This window comes from Mytilus trossulus, unplaced genomic scaffold (genome assembly GCF_036588685.1).
Source record: "Mytilus trossulus isolate FHL-02 unplaced genomic scaffold, PNRI_Mtr1.1.1.hap1 h1tg000138l__unscaffolded, whole genome shotgun sequence".
Lineage (NCBI taxonomy): Eukaryota > Metazoa > Mollusca > Bivalvia > Mytilida > Mytilidae > Mytilus > Mytilus trossulus.
In genome coordinates, this window is record NW_026963302.1 from 856,273 (window position 1) to 883,158 (window position 26,886).

Sequence of the window (26,886 nt, forward strand, 5' to 3'; positions counted from 1 at the left end):
ACTATATATATATACATAACCATTTCTGACCTTGACCTTATTTTAATGTATCTTGATATTTAGTTTATGTGATATCAGCATTTTCAAACCATCATCTGAAAAACTTTCATCAATACCAGAATAATGTATAAAGAACTGTTTGAATTGTTTTACATTGTCTTATCGGGGCCTTTTATAGCTGACTATGCGGTATGGGCTTTGCTCATTGTTGAAGGCCATACGGTGACCTATAGTTTTTAATGTTTGTGTCATTTTGGTCTTTTGTGGATAGTTGTCTCATTGGCAATCATACCACATCTTCTTTTTTATATGAACAGAAATACATGGAAACAGCTTTTTTTGAAATTTCGGATTCAGTAATGTTCCCAAGTTGTTACAGATGATTGGTTTTATTCCTATAACATGCAATAAGAAGTATTCACCATGCATGCCGCTGAGTAGCTTTCCCTGTACCAGCTGCTTGTACTATAAATACAGATACAATATAAAAGCATACAATATAGAGTTGCCTTTGAGGTTATACAAGCAATAATCAATCATTCAGATACATGTTCTATATAAATAATACATTGTAGATTGATTGAAACCAATATAGTATGTTGATCTTCTAATCATTGCAGATATAAAACAAAAAAAGATATAATTTGAGTTTTTCTTTACTATGTTGAGTAAAACTATACAATTAGTACCAGATAACAACTATCACTATAGTACTTGGAACAAATCAAGTAAGAAACAATGTTTTATTTGGTAAAAATCACAGAAAACATGATAGGAAGGAATAAAAACATGGTCAGTCTTTTATGGCATTAGTGGCAACACACCACGGGAATGAACTCTCTATCACATGAGTTCTAAATGCTACAAAACAGTTATTTTTTCACTCATTGATGCTTGTTCATCATCGGTAACTTCTGTCACAAACAATGGCGCTGAGAGAGCAGCCATATTTGCTTGATTCACTATTCCAGATGCAATGCTAAAATGTCTAAATTTTTCTTCTTTTCGGCTCTTACAAAAACTACATAAACTACATTTGATATAATTTAGAATTGACAAAACTACATACAGTCCTGGTATAGTAAACATTGTCCATATTGGAATAGTTGATGCTAAGTCTGCCGCTGGTTTCTGAAGTGTAAATCTTATAGCTGCCAGTACGATGAGGCAGTTTAAACTAGATGTTTCCAATGCAAGTGATTGACAAAATGATGTTTTTTGTCTGAATATGATTCCTAGAACGTACGCCATGATAAATCCACATAGTGGAAGCAGAAGTGCTGCGAAAAAGGCCCAACCGTCCACGGGATCAAAGACGTACATATTGATATAAACTCCTAGTGTGATATATAGAATAGTTGCTAGCAGTAAGAATGGTTTTATTATCCATGTCATTAATGCGTCTGCTACAACAGGTTTAAACCGGTTTATAACCAATCCAGCGGTGTAGGCGAAAAATATAGATGCCAGCCATATTTCAAAATTATATATTGGAATAATTCTGATTCCCTGATTACTCTGAAAATACTGTCCCAGCACAAAAATCCACAGTGGAGCTGTACCTGAAAGCAGAAAGAATAAAGCTGATTGTAAACATGTAATTAGAAAGAGTCTTGTATGAATACATAAATGAAAACATGTACATGTATTATCAAATTATGAGAATCTTTTGTGCAGTTTTTTAAGCTGTATTTTTTTTTGTTTTCCATGTTAAATGTCTTTTGTACTATTATTTGTCTGTTTGTCTTTTTCTTTTAAGCCATGGTGTTGTCAGTGTGTTTTTTTATTTATGAGTTTGAATGTCTCTATGGTTACTTTTGTCCCTCTTTTTGAAGTAATTTGTGAACAAAAGCTGAAATGATGCTATATACCTAAAGGCAAAGATAATTATTTACATAGATCTACATGTAATGCTTGTAATGGCATTCTGTAAGGATGTCAGTAAGGATAACTTTATTTTGCAGAGTTTTTAAATTGAATCAAATCAAGTTCTAAAGGATCAAGCTATATTCTGTAGCTAGCTGGGGGGTCTTTTTTCTGTTACTATTTTATAACTTAACGAATCTCCCAAGAGAAATATGTATGTTTTATAATAGTACAAAAAACAAAAATTCGTACCAAAATGGCAAAAAGTAATCACTAAAAGTTAATTTCTAGCTTTTGGCATTAGTTTCAATAAATCAACTCTATACATAAAAAGATCCATCCTAACCACTGGGAAATTAAGTCGTATGGATGTGGCTTTTTAATCTTTGGAAAAAAAATACAAATATAGATATCTCTGAAATGTCAAACCTTTCATGTGCTAGAGGCTTAAGTATTTTACTTTATCAATATATCTCTGACCGTCAAATCTTTCTTTTACTTGCGTCAAATCTAAGTTGTGCTTGCGGCAGGAGTATTTTACTTTATCAATATGTCAGTCGCTGTTGTATAGCCCATAAATAAACTTAATTTAATTTGTGGTTCATGCCAGTAAAATGTTATTTTACATTTATTACATTAGTTCTTTGTTTGTATTGATAAATTTTAATCAGACTTTATGAGTCTGTGGTTGTAATACAATTGTTGCCTTGCTCAGAAAGATGTAAAAAAAAAAATACAAATTACGTCTCTTTTTGACTTTTTCGTTGTAAAGGCAAGGTATCAAATAACATATTACCATTTTGTATCTGTAAAAGTATAAATAATTAATTATAATGTGTTGAGGTTGGATAAAAAAAGGTGTGGAAACTCATTGCTTTCTGACATATACAAATGGGAAAAGGGATAAAACTGACAGTTTTTAAAAGAGTTCCAGAAGAATCTTTCAGTCTGCTGATCACAATTGTTAATTTCCCCTTGATGAGTTGCTAAAACATATATTGCAAAGTTACTTGTAATGAAATAAAGTGATGATAAGTCTAGCAGGACTTTTCAGGCATATGTACTATTAGTGAATAATAGATCTTAAAAGATATTTAACAGTTAATACATCTTGTGCCCTGACATGTTTTTATATAGTTTTTGAAACACAGAACATATGTATTTATATTCAAAAGAATGTGTTAAGGTATGGGGTTTGTTAAATTTCTCATGAAATTAATTCAGTTGTAAGGTCTTTAAAAGTTATCTCCCCTTTTGACTATTTTACTCTGATGCATCCGAGTTATGGGACTTTGTTCACACAAAAATATAAACTAAACACCTTTTTGTTTGATGGAAAGATAGTCTGAGAATTGATAATACTGTGTTTCCTTTAGATCAGAGCTTTTGAATTTTTGTCAGTTTAGAGTTATAGTACTTTGTGATTGACAAGTTTCTACCATTTTCAATATAAGATGATTTTATTTCCCTATCAGTATAATACTCTTGATTTTTTTTTAATGCTTTGTAGAGATTTTTCTAGATATCTTTCAGTTTTAATGTAGTTGTAGGACATCCAAAATATGTCCTCTGCAGTGCTGCAAGCATGTATAAATAATACTTGTCAGTGCAGCAAAAGACATAATTATATAGAATATTTGAAACGAGTTGATAATAGTTTCAGGTTTCCACTCAATCCTAATGTTAGTTCTGATTGATTTTACTGTGCTATCAATTGATTTAATAAATAATTGGTTTCAATTTTTCAATATTTAAAATTTGGATTGTCTGATACCAATCATCAGCAATGTTGAAAATTTTTACAAATTTATTGATCTTGATATTTGATAATGTTCAGCTTTGATTTTGTTTGTCTTAATGTAAGATTCAATGTATGGCCTTGTTGATGTCACAATTCTGATGATATATGAATACATAGATGGATGGAGCCCTAGTAAACAATTTGTATCTGTTAGCTAGGCTGGTTTTAAGCTTCTGTCTCTATTGATTAGCAGTAATTGCAGTTTTCAAATCAATGGAGAAAAATTGGTTGGCAGTTTTTGTCCATAATTGGTCTCTTGTAGCAAAACAACTTGTCTCAGGGCCATTACTGAAATACAAAGTAATGAAGTAGTTTTCTGCAAAGAATCATAGATTTTTCCACTGCAACTTATGGTGACCTTTCTCCACTTAAAATAGACAGAAAGATTTAACCATGTTTATGAAGCTTTTTAAACGTTTTGAAATTTTGTCGAAAATTTAACACATTCTAATTTAGACTTTCTGGCATTTAATAAAAATTGAAAGATATTGTCAACTTAAACTTTACAAATCCTTTACCCAGAAACTGCAATCTTGACAGAGAATGCACACTCTGATAGATATGTACTTAATATGGAGGTGCTGATGAAACTTTGCTACTTGAAAAAGGGAAATTCACAATGGGAGTTTCAGCTGCTTGTGCAGTAAAGCACTGGTGGTATTTAAGAAAAAAAAATTGTGCAAAAAGTTTTGTTTGATGGTAATTTTCTTGCTGTGTTGATCTGTTGTTGCATATTGGTAAACTAGCAACTTGTATTAAAGCTATTTATCTAAATTTTTCATTCATCAATCGCGAAACTGTCATTTTATTTCCTGTTTTCTGTGCACATACAGAGCCCTCCCTTCTCTTTTATTGTCCTCAAGAAGGGCAAGGTAAAAGTACTGTTGTCAGTGATGTTGGGTAATTTTTACTGTGAATATTATACTTGTGTTTGTGGATAATTCACTTTGAAATATCTCTATATTCAGTCAGTTTCATATGAGAGTCAAATTTATTAGAGTACTATATAAATAACTCCACTAGGAATCCCCTAGATTTCACCATGATTTGCATATCACAAGAAAAAGTTATTTTTAATTTGGACACCATGTTTGCACTGTAGAAATGTTATTTTTAACTGAGTCACCATGTTTGCACTGTAGAAATGTTATTTTTAACTGAGACACCATGTTTGCACTGTAGAAATGTTATATTTAACTGAGACACCATGTTTGCACTGTAGAAATGTTATTTTTAACTGAGACACCATGTTTGTACTGTAGAAATCTTTAACTGTTTTTAGCATGAAAGTGAAATATTATCTGGCAATTCTGTGTAATTATAGTGTCAATGTTCTCATCCAATTGATTGTTTTACTTTGCTCAACAAAGATTTTATTTAATTTAAAGTTGTATTTTGTAAACATTTCCAATTAGGTCTGATAACACATCTGTTTTTAGAAAACATATTTGCTTAGTAGTTCTTTGTTTAGGAAAGTAATAGAAAATCCATACTTATTTACTATTTGTATGGCCACCACCATCATTGAAACAGAGAGTCGTTACAGTGACGTTGGTTGTAAAGAGTCCCTTGTGAAATCATGATTAATTGCTGTTATGAGAATAAGTTTAATTTATAATTGGATATTTATTCTACGTAAGGATTGGCGTCAGTTTCCTTAAAGGTTGTTATTTAATACACTCCTAAAATTGTTTAAAAAAAAAGTAACTGGTGAACAACTGTTGATTGTGTTTTGATTCAAGACAAGACAGTAGACAAAATTGAAATTGAATTGTATTTCCTTTTGTCTTCACATGGTTAAGTTAGTACTCAGTGATCTATTCAGAAATTTCAAAATATACCAAATATAGCTAATTTCTTAGATGATAACTTCTGTTAGGAGGCAGTGGCAGATCCAGATATTTTCATAAAGGGGGGAGAGGCACTGACTGCCCTTAGAGTGGACCTGCTCCAGTCATGCTTGTTGATTCTCCGTAAACTAGTTATCAATCAACTATTTTTTTTTCCACAAAAGGAGGCCTCCCTGGATTAGCCTATGGAAGACACTATATACAGATATTGAAAAAAATACTGTGTGCAAGTTATTTTAAGGAATGTATTTTTTCATGTTAAAACCAAATAAAAGATGGTTGTCAAAATTTTAAATGCTGGTATTATCAGATAGACATTATTTCCTTGTGTAGAATCAATATATTACATGCTGAGGATGCTTTAGATATAATGATTTAGGTCAATAAATCATGATGTAGGTCAATATATAATGATGTCCAATACTACTTCTGGTACTTAGTGGTTTGAGTTATAAGGATATCCTAATGTCACATCCTTTGCTGTAGAAAAAATTGTTATAATTTTGGTATACTAATGGTTTTTATATTTTTGCTGACCAAAAACCACTAAACACATTTTAGAAAACTGCATGCAACTTTAGAAAATTTTAATTGCTTTTATTAATATTGCAATTGTTGAACTATATTAAATATTTATAAGAATAGATATTGTGAATTCAGAAAAATTTGAATAAAAAAATTGAATTGGAAAGTTTTATTTTTGTGAAACTTATTTCAGTTTTAATTTTTTTTCAATAATAACACATAGCAAACGTTTCTGAATTTACAGAATTATAGTTATTCAGCGAGGAGAGACATTTGTTATATATCATTCAAGGAATGACTGTAATATTTTTTCTGTCTATGAAGAAATAACATAAAAAATTTGGTGCACACTGAATAACGTGCGTAGCAGGTTATTTAACAGTGTGCACCACATTTTTTATGTTATTTCGAATAGACAGAAAAAATATTACAGTCATTTCTTATAATTTAATTCTTAATTCCATTTTAAACCGTAGAAAACCATGAAAAAATGTTGATGACGTCGGGGTCACATGACTAAATTATGTCTATGGGCTCATAACAAAATAACGTCAGCCAATCAGAAGACGAGTTACATCAAAAATTAAATTATATCTTCTTAGAAGTGTTTTTTTCCAACTACTTTAATTAGTAAGATGAAATTTAAATATATTTTTAGAGTTATGTATAGTTTAATGTATAAGGCATAGGCCAAATTATGACTCAGGATGTCAAGAATTGTATCCAAAAAGTTTGTTTCTTAAGTCATCACTGATAGGATAAATAAAATGTTGAACGTGAAAATTATAGATGATAAAATATTCTGTACTGGAACTGTACTCTCCAACTTCCATACACCTTGAAAACTATTAATGTTAGAATCTTACAGTACAAGAAAATCTCCTTAGTATAAATGGTATAATCCTATTTACATACTTATAAATATTTCATTTCATTTGTAAGATGTAATTAAAAAAATACCATGGGAATCGCACAGTGCAGTATGGGTATTAAATATGTCTAGCATGGTCAGATAGATAATTAATGATTTATTTGCTATCCTTACTTGACAGTGAAAGTTCTGCTTACTAAGACATGTAGCAAACCCATCATGTTTGGATGGCTGATATTGCTTCATCTTTGTTTTCTGTGTAATGTTTTGTGTACCTTGTTTGTCATCAACTTCAGTTTTGTGTTTTATTTTGGTCATAATGAGTTTTTTTTTTACATGGCATAAAATAATAGTTTTACATCGCAATTTTAAAAAAAAGAGGTTCACTGCCACTCATTACTTAACAAGCATGGCTATGCTGGTGGTCATGTTCATTGTAAGAAGTTTAATACTTACCAAATATGGTTAGGATTGGTGATGAGGTTCATTGCAAATCATAACTTACTATGCATGGCTTTGATGGTTATAACCCTAAGTGGACTGGGTTAACTTACCAAGCATGGCTATGATATTTATTATCCTCATCAGAACTAAATTAACTTACCAAGCATGGCTTTGATGGTTTTGACCCTTATTCGGACAAAGTTAGATAAAATTGAGAATGGAAATGTAAACTTACCAAGCATGGCTTTGATAGTTATAACCCTCATTAGAACTAAGTTAACTTATACCAAGCAAGGTTACAATGGTAACGAGATTCATTGTGACATAAGGTAACTTCCCAGGGCTATATATCTTTATTCTCTTAAACCATAGTACAATGGTACAGAGACATATACAAAAAAATGAATATAGCATAAATTTTAATTACAAATGTAAAAGTAGAGACATAAAGTGGTTACCCAGGAGATTCTAGGCATTTAAGATAATTCTTAGAAACTATGATGGTTATGACCCTCTTTGGGACTAAATATGGTTAACAAGCTTGGTTTGGATAATTATGACCCTCTTTGGGACTAAATAAGGTTAACAAACATGGCTTTGATGATTATGACCTTTATTTGGGCTAAGTTAACTAACCATGCAAGCATGGCTATAATGATTTTGATCCTCATTGGGACTAATTTTACATCCAAGTATGACTTTTGATTTATTGGTACAGGTACAAGTATTAAGATAACTTACCAAGCATGGCTACAATGTTTATGAGACTCATTGTGACATAAGGTAACTTACCAAGCATGGCTACAATGTTTATGAGACTCATTGTGACATAAGGTAACTTACCAAGCATGGCTACAATGTTTATGAGACTCATTGTGACATAAGGTAACTTACCAAGCATGGCTACAATGTTTATGAGACTCATTGTGACATAGGGTAACTTACCAAGCATGGCTACAATGTTTATGAGACTCATTGTGACAAAAGGTAACTTACCAAGCATGGCTACAATGTTTATGAGACTCATTGTGACAAAAGGTAACTTACCAAGCATGGCTACAATGTTTATGAGACTCATTGTGACATAAGGTAACTTACCAAGCATGGCTACAATGTTTATGAGACTCATTGTGACGTAAAGTAACTTACCAAGCATGGCTACAATGTTTATGAAACTCATTGTGACGTAAAGTAACTTACCAAGCATGGCTACAATGTTTATGAGATTCATTATGACGTAAAGTAACTTACCAAGCATGGCTACAATGTTTATGAGACTCATTGTGACATAAGGTAACTTACCAAGCATGGCTACAATGTTTATGAGATTCATTGTGACATAAGGTAACTTACCAAGCATGGCTAAAAAGTTTATGAGACTCATTGTGACATAAGGTAACTTACCAAGCATGGCTACAATGTTTATGAGATTCATCGTGACACTGAGTGGAAGATCAGATTTACTAACTATCACAGCCACGTGGCCAAACCCACCACCCGGTACACATGCCACACATAACAATCCAAATTGTACATTTCTCTCCAAATTTAGTATTTTGGCAATACCAAAGGCAAGCTGAAAAAAGAAGACATTTTTCATTCTTGTAAAAATAGCAGAAAAAGTTTATTTATTTTTTTGCCCCATTTATGGGCATTATGTTTTCTGGTCTGTGCGTCTGCTTGTCCATTTTTGCAGCTTCAGGTTAAAGTTTTTGATCAAGATAGTTTTTTATGAAGTTAAAGTCCAATCAACTTGAAACTTAGTATACATTGTACATATTCCTCATGATATGATCTTTTTTATGTCAATGCCAAATTAGATTACGTTTGACTCCAGTTTCACAGTCCACTGAACATAAAAATTATAGTGTGAGTGGGACATCGGTGTAATACGGATACATTTTTGTTTTTTCTTGGTGACTAAAGGACAAGGATGTAAAATTTTTAGGTCACTGTTATTTGGAGGGTTCCTAGGGTAATTCTTTATCATTTGCTGAAATAACTTTAAAGTTTGCATTTTGATGATTATGAAAATTGGTGGCACTGGTACATGTATTTTCATACCCAGGAAATCCACAAAAATAGATATCCAGTGTGTTTTTTCTTTTTAATCTCATAAACCATTATTTTTCTTAACAGTATTCTGTGAAAATGAACCAAAAAAACAGATCTTGGTTAATTTGTTTAAGCTTTGTTGTTGTTTAATTGAAATTTGTCCAACATTTTTATTTTAAACAAACAAAGTTTTATCAATAAATATGAAATATAGATGTCGGATGATATCATAAAAAATTATAAGAAAATATGGCATTTAGTTTTTACATTCATTCCTTTTACTAAATCAGTTCTATTTTTCTGTTACATTATCTTAGAAAATATGTAAACAAATCATGAAATAAACCATAACTTACCACAGGCATAAGTAAGAACTGGCAACAAAATCCTATAAGAAGTGACACAGGATATTTTAGCTGTTTTTTAATACTATCTGTATCCGTCACACATCCTATGCCAAAACTAATCAGAATAGCTACGGCAGCAGCACTACAGTCAAAAACAAAATCTGCTAATTTTTCTGCTCGTACAACTTGCACATTATATTCTGTGGAGGACAATTGTTTAGAATAGCCCGCCTTAGCCATGTCAATGCTCTCAGATTCTAAAAGTGTCAGTAAAAAAGTCACATAGCCAATTTTCATCGCCTCTATTGTAAAGTTATGGTCATTATTCAATTCTACTTGCATAGATATTGTTTCCTGTAGTATCGGTGTGCGTACGAGTCGTTTCCGTCCCTGTACCATGCGATAGGAGACAATACTGGCCACATTGTGGTCCGACGATGTGACGGTGACAAGCAGTGAGGTATTTAGATGGTCATTATTCTGTATTAGATTCCTATTCCCAATACTGTCATTTAGCACATTAGGAAATTGATGGTCGACATTGCAGCTGAAGTTAACAGTCTGATTGGAATTTACCAGCAAATCATTGATTGAAGGTGGGCTGATGTCAAAATGGAACGTTCCATTCAAATCGGAAAAAATGGAATAAGGAGAAGGCTGGAATGTTGTATTTAGATTGATTGAATTTCTGTGGATTATTCTGGTCAGAGAGGATTGAGTTGGAGTGTATAAGTCGGTTTTAATATCAACAATGGAAATAATGGTCTCTGTAATGGTCATGGCATTCATTTTATTGACGAGCACCAGTAAGATGTGTGATGCAAGGAATAAGTAAGGCATGCCTGAGATCTTTGGCATATCAAAACATCCCATTTATATAAAAATCTGTGTTTCTTTAATCTGCTATTGATTTTTGCATAGAATTTGTGTCAGTATTAAATTCATCAATGGAATGAACATAAAAATCACGAAAAAATCGATTACGTTTAAATGTCTTTGATTATGTACAAATTAATTATATCCTAGCAGATGATAAACTATAGCATTGATTTTTCAGGTACTACCTTGCATTTCATACATGTTACATTTCTGTAGCTAGTTTTATATCGGTTATGTTATGACGATAGTAGATTACGTAAATACAAGCTTATTCCATATATATCTATATATATCCTGCACACGGTTCCATTAACCTTTATGAATCAGTTCACACAGACTATCTGCTGGTATTAGACAATCAGGCAATGTGTTTCCTGTGATTATTGGTTTATGATGAAATGGCTTTAGTTTTATGATCCTATATCATTATTTTACTATTCTTCAGAGTTACATATTGGCTATTATAGTAACTTGGTTCCTTTGGTGTTTATTCTCTGTAGAAAATAGTATATCCATTGATATTTATAGAACTTTAACAATAATGCATAATTTTCATCTTTTTTTGTATCCCTCACTGATCACAGGTAGATGATGTATACTTTTCCAATTTTCTATCCCTTCTGCATTTTTTAAACTTTATTTATATTTCCATTCTGTTGTTCCTTCCTGATGTTTAGAATAAAGATGGTATCCAAATACTTTGTTTTTCGCATTTTCCAAACAAACTTTGCATGGTTTAATGAAGAAGAAAATAATATTTCTGCTGAGTTTTTGTAATTAACAGTATCTATCAAGGAAGACTTTCATGCTGCTATCTTTGTTTCTGTGACCTGTAATATATTGATATAAAAAGATTCAATCTCAGAAATTACTATTGAGAGGGTTAAGTGATTTTTTCCCAATCATATTTCCTCGCTTGTAATTGATATTGGCTAAGTTGTTCTGGATTTCCGTGATAAAAATGTAATATATTGGAATAAAATGAGAGAAAAAGGTATCAAATGGCCAATGTGAATAGATTTGTTGTATATTGATCTAGGACTCTTGTGGAGTGTTTTCCCCAAAGAGTGATCTCCCATTAACTGTTAAATGTAATTGCAGTTTTCTCCCCTTGTACCAGGAATTGGATTACTTATCATCTTAGTTTTGAAGGCTTTTATGTTCTTTAAATATTGTAAACATATCCTTAAAATTAGAACCAGAAGTTGTGTACATGAAAAGTATATGACAAGTACATGAACATTTTTAATGTCAAGGTCAGAGTTCAAAGAGCATGGTTTCCCAGGTAGAGATGGGAACAAATCTTACAGGAACAATCAAGCTTTCCATTTGCAAAGGATCAAGGGTCAAAATAATTTGTAAAAGGAACATTCCCAAATGTATAAAGATTTATGATGACAACTAAGGAAGACGAGAAACTTCTTCAGAAACAGAGATTTGTCCTTACTATGCAAAATCAAGATATGCCTTTTGGTAGTTCCATGATTTCAAAGAGGTACCTATAGTATGTTATTGCTAAATTTTAAAGATGTTTCTAAAGTATTTTCAAAAAACAAAACATCATAATCTGCATACTTGCCCATGGGGGGTTTACGAGCAAGATGGATCATATAGACCTACAAAACCATCAGGGGGCTTTCAAATATAATTTAATGTTGTTTTTTGGCTTCTTCATACTCTTACAAGCCTATAGCCATTGTAAAATTTATTGTTTTGTTTAAATTGTGGTCAAAACTGCTCTTTCAAAATTTCCATTTGGGAGCGTCCATGGCAGGTATGAATCTGTTTCCCCCTCAAAATTTTGATGAAACAAAATGGATCAAACAGAAATTCAGCTGCAGTTTGCTTTCTCATGAAATTTTTAATATCAAAATTAACATTTTTTTTTTTCTGTTGAACAATCAAGCATAGACATACTCATGAAGGGGTTCAAAAGCAAGTCTTGCCAAAATGAATGGAATTCTTTATTAAAAAAATTTAAAGAATGTAAACTGGTTAATTTAAAATAATTTTCATTTGATTCAATTTTAAGAAACAGGTTACTGATATCTGATTGAAACCTGCATGAGTCAATGTAAAACTAATTTCAAACATTATTGAATGTTGAGAGTCAAGTATGTCAAGGTTAAAGCACTTGAAGAATTTTTTATTTAGCAGAGATGTTCATGTTATCAGTTTTCGTGTACTGTGAGATGGATGCATGGGGTTGTTAAAATCTTGGTAATATCTGTTTAGGTGATCTGTCTTTTTTTTTAAATTGTATAGTGAATTCAGAAATTTTTTCATTATAATGGACATAATTAGATGATTTGATATATTTATTGTGACTTCAATAATGCCTTTTTTATGTTTTATAAATTTAAAAGGACCCATCAAATTTTCAAAATAATTAAAACATCACAAGAATTTCTGTATTTACAAAACCCATGGTTTTAAGGCATCTACAATACGGTATCCAGCTGCATATGGTATCCAGCTTACCAATTTTTGGCATAACATTGTAAAGCTGTGAGGTGTAACTTTCAATGGTTTCTTTACTACAAACACAATTAAAAAATTATATGACATCTACTTATTTGTATATTGATAACATCAAGGACCCATTGATTATTTTATAATTAACAAAAACTTAGCATGTATTGTAAAATAATCTGTCGATTGGATATTCTTAAACAATGATTAAATTATCATTTCAAAAACTCTTTTTTCACACTGATCATTTGTGCAAGATGATATAATTACTGTTAATTCATTTATTTTATATATTTTACCATTTTTTATCTCACGCCAAAAATTTGTAACCGCATAGTGTATTGCACAAAGGCAAAAAATTGAATTTAAAATCAAATCATTTAACCCAATTTAAGTTGTTTGACTACAGTTATTCTGTGTCAGAAACCTATTATGTGTCAAATATTTAATTACGATCCAAATTCAGACCTGTATCAAGTGCTAATATTGTGTCCTGCTCCATTTTTGCCATAACTGTTATTGGTTGGACCTCTGCAGTCGTATCCAACTGCACTCAGCAAAGCAGTTTATTGTGCATTGAAATGGTATTTTCCTTAATGTTTGATTCACAGAGTTGCCTAAGTCTGCATACAAGCCTATGGAAAATTTAATGTTGAGTTTTGAATTTGTGGTTTTCCTACACCCATGAATTTAGAAAAGTATTTGTACCCAAAGAATGAAATTTTTGTTTACAGTATGCATCTTCTTAAATAAAATTCCTTTGAATATTATTATTTTGGAATTTAAAAAAAAAATCCAGTTTCACAACCCATAAACCTGAAACCGTGTATAAAATCTAACAAAAATCTTTGACGTCATCTATTTACTGTAATATGACTTAAAAATGTTTTCATCATTTTTATTCCTTTAAGTATAGCCACTATGATGAAAAGAGGCTTTTCTTCTAATCTTCATTTCCAACTTTTTTTTAATACACTTTACTAATTGAAATTGTATCTTGAAAGAAGAATTCCTGTGTAAATTTAGTACCTGAGTATTTGTAACAAGATAGGGGTCAATAATTCTTAGGTGAAAAAAATCTGACCATCTTTAGTTCAGTATTTTCATTGTCGCCTACACATCAAGGTCAATGTCATTTTCTGTATTGCCTACTTGCTTTATTGTCATTTAGTATAATAAAATCATCTGCAACTTCTTCTAATGCAATTGATAGAAACCACCCAATCTTGCTCACATATAATTCTACATAAAGGGAACTGGTGCACTTCTCACCATGGCATAGGCTACAGTAATCAATAGCCTGTCAACACTGAGGCCGAGTTCACTTGAAACTCTCGAGTCAACTTTACTAACTCAGGTTTCAACAATACAATTTTACTTGAACCACCCGAGTTAACCCCTTGTACTCTGATTCCAACCCTAACCCAGCCAGGGTTAAACTCGAGAAACTCTTGAATGGGTAAAACCAATGAGAATATTTTATTTTTTATGCTTCAGGTCAGGGCCTTACCCTAGAGTTACTTAGAGTTGTTTCAAATATCAACTCGAGTGTTGTCACGTAATAATCTATTAACTCTGAATTTGATTGTAGAGTTTCAAGTGAATTCAGCCTGAGGTTGTGAATTTAAATCCCACTTGTGATAAGGTGCGTTTGACTTGAATCTTAATTTACTAGTATTGACAGTTTCTCTCCAGGTACTCAAACTTCCCCAACCAATAAAAAAGGGGCCTCCATGATATACCGGTAACAAATTGGGCTTATAAAAGTGATGTTGATCACCATCAACAATCAGACTGCCCAAGGGCTGTATAGCCAGTCAAGGTTGTTAAAAGCTTCCATTTTTTGTACAACAATCAGTTGTCTCGATCTATCCTATCTTAGTTGGTCTTTGCCAGGTTTCCAATAGCTATACATATTCGCAATGTGAACTTAAAGGGAATTCTGGAAAGCATGTACAGCCTTTAGCCCCTCCACAGCTTCTCTAGAAATCAACCTAACTTTCAGTCAGGCTTTTCTCATTTGAATTTTTTAGCACCTTGATTTCAGGGGTAACTAAAGCATGGACTTATAAAATATGCCATTCGATAAATATGTGTTGCAGGTGACATATGTCTTCATGAAAGATTTATTATAACATCGCTTTTAATGATTTTTATCCATTTTGCATGTGAAATTGTATGCCTGTAACCCTCAGTCTAGTTATTCAATACATCACCTGATATAATGAGAAATATGTTATAAGGGTGTATTTAAGGGTTATTTTCGTGCAAAGTGTTTTGTCATTTTTATTTCATGTGCAACTGTGAAAAGGGTTCGTTATTTACCTTGTTTCATGAATTCATTAAAAAGATCAATATACAAGAAATTTTTTATTGTTTGTTCATCGTGAAATGGCTCTTTTATTTCGCATTCTTTCATGAAGATTGTTTTTGTTTTGTATTTTAGTGACAATCCTATTGTTGGGATTTTAGACTAATAAAATTCTTATTCTTATTCTGAAGAAACCCCCCTTTTACGCCCCCCATGTAACAGCGAAGCATTATTTTTTTTACAAAGTTAAGCTAAGTTTGCTTTGTTTACTGCTTCAAGCCACTCCACTATTAGTTTTGTGAATAATTAATCACGTTGAAATCTATAGTCAATGTTAATTGAAATTCCATGTTGACCAAATTGTTTCATTAAAGTAGTTATTGGTAGTTTTGATCCATCATTAATATTGAATAGAATCTCAGATTTAATATTGGATACAAGTCTAAATTTCACACTATATTGATACATCGACAAGACTTTTATCACTATTATGACAGCAGCCAACTAGCATTAGCAGATTGAAATTTCATAGATTTTTAACTTTTATAAAAAGCTAAATGATTTCTTCAGTATTGCTTTGAATATTAAGAACAGACTGAAAATGGAGATTTGATGTATTTATCAGAGAAACAATAACTAACAGGCTATTATTTGAACTTCAAACCAAGATATTATGTAAATTCCATATAAATTGATAATAATTCCAAGTTCAAATAATAGCCTGTTAACTGAGAATGAACAAATTAGAACTAGACCATAAACCACTGATGATTACTGTCTTCGTTATAAGTTTTGCTCATTGTTGAAGGCTGTACAGTGACCCATAGTTGTTAAATTCTACATTATTTGGTCTCTGTTTGAGACTTGTTTCATTGGTAATCAAACCACTTCTTATTTTGATATTCACATTCTTTCCCTTCAATTCATTTAAGATTTTGCAGACTCAGAGGTATTATGAGAGGTTATCGTTTGATATTTGCACTAAAGTGTATATCTATTTTGGTTAAGTTATGTTGTTTTGTTGCTATCTCATGATGTCAACTAATATCTATTTTTGAATCATACATAATACAATGTCTTGTTATAAGAAAATGTCATATCATAAGTTCAAAAAGTTTGGCAACAACTCACAATAAGAGTTCAGTTAGTAGCTTGTAGCAATAGAAAATATGTAACCTTAATGCTTACTTTTTATTCTTTATATCCAACATTCTGAAATGCATAATGTCACAAGCATACCAGATGAAGATTATCCAGAAACACATGCTGTATGCACGAAATTATTTTGTTTGTTTTCATATTTTTGGATCTTGACCTTTGAATACTTAAGTAACAACCATCATTCATTGTACCATTATATATAGAAAAATAACTTAAGGTATGGGAAACATTTGAAAATTGAAAATTTTGTTAAAAACAGAAAATAAAAAAGATGCAAATACTTATCTGAAAGAGAATAGCAACACACCTCAAGTACATGTGTATATTTAATGAATGTGTTTTACTGTACATTCGTGTATGAAAAACATGTATTTTATGAAGGAATGTATCAGATAGTTTTATAATGGAATGAAAGGTTAATATAAAGTCAAACAGATTTTTTCTTACCGCAGTTCTTTTCTTGTCATAAGAAGGTAAGGGAGGTAATTATTACCATATTGTTTTGAATGTTTAGGGACAAGCATAAACATAAATGTATCTAGTAATTAGCAGTATGAGAACCAAGCCAAATATTTGTTTTTTCTACTAGCATGTCAAAGGCTGTGTAAACAGTTAACAGCTGGTTATAATCTAAGAAATATTCTTATTTTTTATCCACGTTTTGATACAATTCATATGCTTTTCATTTTGCCAAAAAATGACAAAGTTTTCATCACACCATTAGACAGAATTTTCTGTGGTATTATCAATTACTTACATTGTTGTAATCCATTAAGCAAATTGGACACGCTTCAGAATTAAGGATTAATCTTTAACATTGCTTAGACAATTTATAGGTGGTCCCCACAAAGAATTACTCTAGGTAGAACTCACTTATGCACTTATTCAGTGTCCTTGAGGGACTTAAAAAGGGAAAAAAGTAGTTTCTAAAATTCAATTTTACTGCCTGAAAATATTTGTTGGTGACTATACCTTTATTATAACATTTGGTCTGATGGAGAGAAAGAAGGCATGCTAATATGACTCTTGCAAATAAAAAATTATGTATGCAAATAATCCAACAGAGACTAAAGGCAGAGGTTGGAAACAGCAATAGCTCACCGTAAAGCCTTCAACAATGAGCAACACAAATACCAAAGAACTGTCTAAATGACTTCACTTTTGATATATTAGCAGTTTATAATATAAATGATATATTATTAGGAAAACTTTCTGAAATATGATACAATATACAGAGTCTAAAAGAACACTTGTGACGTCTAATTGATCAAGAACTGAGTCTTATTTATGAATTGGTGGAGATATATTCCTCTATCATGTTAATTTACAAATAAATCCCTAATGATTATAAAACAAGTCTCTTAGCAAAATGTTTGCTATACTAATCTGCTACTAATCAAATGCATTAATGAAGTCAATTGTTTACTTTATTATTGTTTAAACATCAAACACACCCAAAATAAACATTTACTCCTCTTTATTTCAAAAGAAACTACTAGTATAAAAAAATTAGATTTTTAGATTTGTGACTGATTATGATTTTATTATATATTTCAATTATGAAATATTTATTAACCGTTTTGATCAAATTTCTCTTTGAAAACAACTGATGTAGAGTAAGATGAATGGATTATATTAACCAGACATTAAGTGCAGTTGCTGATCATGATGACGTATAGAACCCCCACCTAAATACGATTGTTTATTTGATTTGATAAATAATATTTTTTTCGAATCAATATATAACTAAACACTGGTAGTAACTCGTGAAGAAACATTTTGCCATGTGACAAATTATAGTTGACAAGTATTGGTCTTTCTTTGCTATGAGATAATGTTTGTTTCATAAAAGTAATTTAGAATGAATCTAATGTCTAGTTAGTACTGTCACATCTGATATTCCGTTGATTTACATGGAGATTGTCTTTAACTACTTAGAACCCTTACACATATACATTAGTGTCATGTAATTAACGGTATGACGCAAGGATTGGAGTAAGATAATTGTAACCTGGGAATACAGCCGTAGACTCACGATCGGTGAATGATCTATAGAATTAACATGATAAAATTGGACTGATACTGAATATAGAAATATTTAATTATATACCACAATCCCCCTTATTAATGGGTATTGAAAATTTTGTACGAAGTTCAACTGAACCAATGTTAGTACATGTACACAAAAAAACTATTTGTACTTTTGCAACATTTCAATTACTTTTAAGAACTTTGTTTTTTGCTCCTGTAAAAACTTTTGGTGGGATAATAACCATATATGTCCAGTCTAACCAATATAGAAAGAGATCCATTATGATTTCTCTATTTGTGTGTCTGTCAGTGAGTGTCAGTGTCTGTTTGTCCATTCTATATCAGTAGTGTACTGTAAAGTTATAGTCCTATAGATCATTTTTGGACTTGATTTACATGGAGATTGTCTTTAACACTTACACATATACATTAGTGTCACTTTTTGTAATTAAAGGTATGATGCAAGGATTGGAGTAAGATAATTGTAACCTGGGAATACAGCCGTAGACTCACGATCGGTGAATGATCTACATAATTTACATGATCAAATTGGACTGATACTGAATATAGAAATATTTAATTATATACCACAATCCCCCTTATTAATAGGAATTGAAAAGTTTTGTACCAAGCTCACTTGAACTGATGTTTATAATACATGAAAAAAGTATTTGTACTTCTGCAGTATTTCAAGAACTTGAGAACCCTGTTTTTTTAAACGCTAATGTTACAGTAACACTTTTGGTGGGACAATGAATTTATATGTCCAATTAATCGATGTTGGAAGGGGATCAATTATGTTTTCTTTGTATGTGTGTCTATCAGTTTGTGTGTTCTATATCAGTAGTTTACAATAAAGTTGTGGTCCCATCTATGTGGTTTATTGCCAATGAGACAATTCTGCACAAGATACCATGACACAACAGTTAAAAATTATAGGTCACAAATCAGCTTTTAACAATGAGCAAAAGCCATAGAATAGATTGTCTTTATGATGTGAAGTGTAAGAATTATGCCAGATAAGATTTTGACCTAGATTTGATATGGTGCTCTAAATAAGAATATTATGGCTCAGGGGTAATGTATCCTATTGCTACACATTCGTGTTAATGTTTGTGTTACTACACTCCTGTCTCTGTCCTAATATATAATATGGAAGAAAAACACTCATGTTTATTTGTTTACTGAATCAGTGCAAAAGTATGCAGACTGGCACCTTGAAAATCACTCTTAGGTTTCTGAGAAAACTCCCAAACTTCTCAACAAGTTAAAGATAAACGCTTTAAAAAAAGCATATCACCAGCTACAGCTCATATACTTATATAATATTCATTAACTGAAACTTACATCTCAATCTCATATAAAACATGAAAACAAGTTGTAAGGGTTTGCAGATGAATTGTTATTTAATGAACAAGGTGTTGAAGACACACATTATCTCAGCTTTATTCGTTTCTTATGTAATTGTTTTGTTTTCAGGTGGTTGTTTTTTTGGTTTCTTTAGATTTAAACACAAATGATTATTAATGAATTTATTTTACATTTACTATAGTTCAAACATGAATAGCAAATCTAGAGAGAGAAAAAAGAGAATACTTATGTGTTTACATAATAAGAAAATAAAACACTTTACAATAAGATATTTACCAAAATAAACAAATAAACCTGTGATAATTCTTATCTTCAGCTGCACAGATAACAATTAGACAAGATATAAAAAAAAAACATCAAGTGGTATAATTTAAGATTATATAACAATTTCATCAAAAGTTATCAATTTCAATGTCATATAATTTCCTAAAGAACTGCAGAAACAAATGCAAGTTGCAAGGGAATTGTTGTTTTTAAAAAGGAACAACTGAAACACTTGAAAAGTTAAATTACTATACATTTATTTTTTTAGTTTGCAATTTGCTTTACTATAAATTCAAAGGTTGATTAAAATTAGTTCTTGGATTTTTCAGGGAAGTTGGTCACACTTTTGTGACCCAAAAATGTAGCTATGGTAGTTAAACATGAATAGTGCATGTATTTGTGGAGAAAAAAATGCATGTGGCACTCACAGTAACTTCTAATATCATTAATTTCCCATAGTAGAATAAATAAGTCACTTATTGAGGATTCAGGACTAATGCACTTACCTTAATGAATTAGATTGAATTTAATAATGACTTCCAAAATAAAACATATTTAAGATTATTTGATACCAACTTGGTTGTTACGTGATATGTGTTAACCAATAGCGTGAAGAAATTAGAGTATTCAATTGTACATCAATTATGCTTGGAGAGAGAGAAGAACAAGTATGTCACATGAATAAGAGATCAAATCATTATATGTTGACTTACAAATTGAATTAGAATCAAAGACTACAATTTAATAAACATTTTCTTGAAAGAACTGGTAGATTGTTTCTGGCTAAATGTCCAGTGGCAACTGTTTCATGCATATATAACATAAGACATTACTAATATAAGACACCTAATAGGTAGGTTCTTTTAGGTTAGAAGAAGATTTTAAGATTAAGCAGGGGTGGATCCAGCCATTTTAAAAAAGGGGGGGTTCCTAACCCAGGACAAAGGGGGGGTTCTAATTACATATCCCCATTCAAATGCATTGATCGTCGAAAAAAAAGGGGGGGGGGTCCAACTGCGCCTGATGTTAAGACATTATATCTATACTGGAAAACAGGGGAAATATTTCACCTTGTTACAGGACATGGATTGACCCCCTAACAGAGTTGTGCAAGAGTTCTTTAACATTCAGAGAAATCAGTATTCTCATTACATAAGCATTAGATTTAAAGTAACTAGATGAGCAGTTATGCGGGGTTCACACATTGCCGATTATTGCTCCCGTTTGAGATCAGACCTCATTACGACACGAATAGTGAAAAAGTCGGATTAGTATCCTCAATTATCTGGAATGTCCTATCATTGTCTGAACGCAGTCGTTTTAGTTCGTAACAGATTCCTACGGGTCGGGAAGGTTCCGAATAGTTCGGCAAGCACCCCGACAGTTAGGTGCGTCCCGTAACATTCGGGGCAACTCAGCCGATATTGTCTAGTCGGATTACTATCGTGGCTATGTCGTGACAGATTCTGCTGCATCGGATCGATTTCCGAACAATGTCTTGTGTATTCTGGACGATGTCCTGTGGAACGGGAATGATCTGGAGAAATTTTTCATAGCTGTTTTTCTGCCGATTGAGTCCAGATTGCATTCAGATCTTGTCGATTGCGAACCGTTTTTTGCCGAAACCGTTCCGTAACAGTCCCGTTATTAAGACGAAATTTGTCAATGATACCCACGTGCAAGTCCCGACAATTACAGAATACAATACGACTGAGACCAGACAAAGCCGTTTGCAATACGATATAGCGGATCATGATAGGATTACGTTCTGACAGTACCTGATTATCCCGAATATGCCGACAGTTTTCGAACGGATAACTTCCGTCAGCGTCGGTTCACTGTCTGGTCACTGTCTGATCTTTGTCGGATTACATTCGGTAGAGTCGGGACGCAGTCATGACAGACTCGGTCGAATTTTACCTGGCGAAAAATACAAATCGGATTAGATGCTGATTCAGAACGGGATTATCGGGACTAATTCCCTTAGAAACGGTTGAATATCGACGCTTCCTGAACACTATCTGATTGTTGTCGTGATCAAATTAATTTTTTTACAAATTTTATTTTAAGTTTGAATTTCCATCCACGATTCACAGGATCTTGATCAGACTTTTAATTTTTGTTAATCGGTAATGGTCCTGTCAAGGACGGTAGTAAAAATCGTGAATGTGTGACCCCGGCTTAAGGCATGAATATTTGAAAACCAGATTTAAAAGTTATTTGCATTTTCCATCTACAAATGCATAGAATGGTAAAATAAGAAAAGTAATGAGAGTTGTAGATTAGATTGAAGCAGTACTAATAAGTCAACTAGAATGTCTTGAAATATACATAAGTGGATGGAGAATAAAATGCTAATTTTAAAAGAATATTTTTATAAGGTTATTTATTGCATCAATGATTACTTGCGATATTAATAATAACTTAGAGAATTTATAATCTTAACCTGAAGATGACCTTACCTTATTTAATTATGTTTTTAATGAATCCATTTCTAACACTTCTTGTAATATAAAAGAGGTTGCTAGGTTTGAGTATGATACAAACAACAATATTAACCTTGTACAAAAATCCTAATGTACTCTACACCTGTATACATGGTGCATCTGAGACATACAGATGTTTTCTCTCATTGCAATAATTACAGCACTCGATCTACTGTATCCTTCTCCTAAGATATGGCCTCCCCTCTAGAGTACCTTATCTATATTACTTTATTATTATTTAATTGATTTATACTTGGCAGAAATCATACATAATTATCTCATTATTACAGGGATAAATAACATAAATATACTAGGAGAAGAAGTTTGGCAGATTATCCAATCGATCGATTGATTTGGGAGCGATATAATTATATAAGAAGGGTATTTTGGCGCTTGTGATTCTTAGAGATACTTTTTTTCTCTTATTATCGTATAATTAGCTAATTAGGTATATTGTCAATCTAGGTAATATGTTACTTTATATATTGACTATTTTTAGTTAAGCATAATCTTAAGTTCTTTTTATGCTCTGAAGAATGCTTGATATTTGATTTTTGCTATAAGTACCATAACTGTGTGCAGTATTTCATATCCTGAAATCCGTTGTTGGAATTTGACTATAAAGAGTATATTATTTTAGAATCTCTCCTTTTATAGTATCTTTTTTTAATTTACAAGGTTCTTTAGATACATGAAACTGCATCTAAATATAAAAAAAATAATTGTTGTACATAAACTTTTTATTTTGTCAGGACAAAAAATTAGATATACAATACAAATAAGATGTGGTAAGTGATTGCACATGAGAAAACTATCTGCCAAAATTAAAAAAATTACATGTAGATGTAAGCAATTATAGGCCACCATACAGCCTTCAACAAGAGAAAATCCCATACTGTATAGTCAGTTTTAAAAGGCCTTGACATGAAAACTAACAGCCTAATTTGTATGAAAACATCTTCAGAAAAACAAATATAACAGGAACCTGACTGACTTCAGGCTCCTGACTTGGGACATTTAGCACAAACAGAAATTTATTTTTTGGAGAATAGTTAATAATGTGGTTCCCCTAATGTGGATTCATTATTATTTGTAAGATACCAATTTTTTGTAGTATGTAGCAAGAAATCAAATATCCTTACAGCTAATTTCCTAATGCCTGTAGAACAAAACTTTGGTTAGCTTGCTTTCTTTGTTTGTATATTGTACAATCATTAGAATAACACCCAATTAAATTCAAATATGATATATACAGGCAAAACTATGCCTATATAAATTGGTTAAAGATGTCAAGCTTGAATAAACAGTCATACAAACAAAGCAAGCAAGCCAACCAAAGTTTTATTCTACACGCATATCGGCATTAGGAAATTGGCTGTAATTGACCATTTTTTTCCTGAATCCACGAAATTTTCTACCCTTAATGAAAATTTATAAATTCACTGTATTTCATAGAAAACCGAGAAAAGTTATTACCCTTTGAATAATGTCATTGATAATCTCACGATATTTAATCAAAATTGTATTTGTTTAAAGAACACCTAAATGTTATTGTAAAAAATAGAATGAATAAATACATATGATAAAAAAGTAATAGTATGACGTTTGTAAAGTCTTTCTAACTTTATCAAAGAAGCACGCTACTTAACAAGTCCATACTTAACAAGTAGTAGAAATGATAAACATTAAAAACAGAACCTGTGCACTTACTAAGTATATATATACAAAACACCTTCTAAAACGTTTTCAGTGGCTATAACAATTAAAGTCATTAGCATCAAACAAATTTAAAGATGTATATATAGTGACCTCTTATAATTCAATAATATTTGAAAATGAAAAATCAATTTGAGTAATCATACTCACCAAGCTAATCGCATCCAATCTTTCTTGTATATAAAACTACATTTGATTATAACATTGATTTCGTCCAATATCTCATTAAACCCTATCTACATCAAACACTAAATTTCTTACCTGGCGTAGTTTTTCAGGCACGGAAAAAATACTTTCATTCAGTCATGCAAATGGTAGGGGGACCCTGATAATTAATTAAATCAGAATGGATGATGTTTGAGTAAATATCCATGATCAATGTTGATTAGAGCTTACGTTGATGTGAAGTGAAGCCTAACCCAAACCTTTCCTACGATTCTTAACCATCAAATAATCTCATTTTTAGATAACTACTGTCAACAAATCGCAAGGGATTCTGAAGTTATCCTTTGAAATAGATTGTGTCACTACCAATGATGTTGTTTCCTTTTCAACGAATTAAATGAATTTTTACCATTTTCCAAACATGAAGTTCTATTGATATAACTTTCACGTAGAGGTTTATATTCTTCATCAAATAAAATTCTATAGTTTAAACTGATGACTTTTATATTTTAATCAATTAACTTTGAATTATCTTAATATGAATTGATTACCTTTAAATGAAAATAGGAAGCAGTTTTCCCAGAAGGCTGAGGCAATTGAATAAACGTTTCTGGTTTTCCATTTGTAACTGTTGATATAGGCTATTTGTTTGAAACAATGCAATCTATATTTTTTTTTGTATTGAATTCAATATATTGAATAACTACTTAGTATTGAGTGATTTCAGGGGAAAAAAATATGTATTGCAAATTTTATAAAAAAAATATTTTTTTTTTTACTTCCAGTTTCCATATAAGCTTTGATCTTTCTAAACTTAACAATCGATCAATTGTTATTTTAGTTTTTTATAGTGCAGTTTATTAAGCTTTCCTATTCAGGAAAAAATACGATCAATTTGTAAAACTAGGTTGATATATGTTAAATCTATATCAAGACATTCTTGTTGTATTCAGTCAGCGGGATATTGAAAAGAAGTTGTTTTATTAGCCTGGTTTTGTGATAGGAACAATAGAAATTCTCACATAGATTCAATATATTTTTTCTTCACAACAATGAAGTCAGCGATTCTGCCATGCATAATAAGATCTATAACAGCCTTAAATAATCTAGCAAACAATTTTGATATTTTTTATGCATAGAATATTGCATTTGTATTGTCAGCTGAGATATGAAACAAATCAAAACAGCTGAGTCAGCAATAATATGAGGAGTTTTATAGTGTGTTTTTATTGTCAGATTGTTGTCTTTTTTATATACAATTCATTTTTATAACCTATCAAATATATATGTGAATTAGTATTGCACCAATCTTGCATATATGAATCATCTTGTTAACTATTTTAACACTTGGAGGATCCAAAATGAAGGGTTCATATAAGTCCAGGTATTGTTTTTGTCAAGCTTGCAACTTTTGTTGCAGAAAGCTCAACATAGAGACAGTGTCCCACAGAGGCTATGGCGGTGGCTTAAGCTAACTTCTTAAAACCTTTATTTTTGAAGGTGTAAGACCTGGCTGCTTCATGCTTTGTATATAGATGCATCACGTTATGAAGTTTCCGTCAGTCACATGTCAAATGTCCTTGACCTCATTTTCATGGTTCAGTGACTACTTGAAAAAAGATTTAAGATTTTTTGTAATGTTAAATTCTCTCTTATTATAAGTAATAGGAAAACTATAATTGGTATGTGCATACCTTGCAAGGTCCTCATGCCCGTCAGACAGTTTTCACTTGACCTCAACCACATTTCATGGATCAGTGTAGAAGGTTTAGTTTTTGTGGTCAATTTCATATCTCAGATACCATAAGCAATGGGAGTAGTATATTCAGTGTATGGAAGGATTGTAAGGTGTACATGTCCAACTTGCAGGTGTCATCTGACCTTGACCTCATTTTCATGGTTCAGTGGTTATAGTTACTGTGGAAGTTCTTTTATTCGTGGGGTACCAATTTTTTTATGGTTTTCATGGATGTCTTTATCCATGAATTTAAGTGTCCAACAAAATAAAACAACCATTGTCTTAATCAAGACATGGAAAGATCCCCATCGGTAGGTTTGACTACTGATATGATCTAAAGAATATATTGAATAACCCCAAATCTGAGAATACTTTAATAGCAGTCACAGATCTACAACCGCATGCAGGATTATACCATTTAATCTTTAATAACCTAAACTGTACAACTTTTGATCTTTTAATTCCCATAAAAAATATTTTTGATAAATGAAAGTCAGATTTCCGATATTGATATGCTAGTTTAATAAAGTGTC

The 26,886-nt window shown here is 31.4% G+C and overlaps 2 protein-coding genes across 5 annotated transcripts in view; one reads left to right on the forward strand and one right to left on the reverse strand.

The window, feature by feature from the left end:
• Positions 1–26,886, forward strand: part of LOC134700442 (trafficking protein particle complex subunit 13-like) — a 73,645-nt gene that overhangs the window by 8,935 nt on the left and 37,824 nt on the right. The window lies entirely within an intron of this gene.
• On the reverse strand, positions 641–24,840 carry LOC134700338 (uncharacterized). 4 transcript variants are annotated; one of them, XM_063561695.1, is made up of 4 exons: positions 24,712–24,840; positions 9,769–11,468; positions 8,762–8,933; positions 641–1,562 (listed from the first exon to the last, which is right to left on the reverse strand). In XM_063561695.1, exons 2-4 carry the CDS (start codon positions 10,630–10,632, stop codon positions 862–864), a joined length of 1,737 nt encoding a protein of 578 aa, XP_063417765.1. In that variant the 5' UTR covers positions 10,633–11,468; positions 24,712–24,840; the 3' UTR covers positions 641–861. The 4 variants fall into 4 exon arrangements, with proteins under 4 accessions (XP_063417765.1, XP_063417764.1, XP_063417763.1 ...); XM_063561694.1 differs by lacking the exon at positions 24,712–24,840 and adding an exon at positions 22,808–22,931; XM_063561693.1 differs by lacking the exon at positions 24,712–24,840 and adding an exon at positions 22,711–22,914.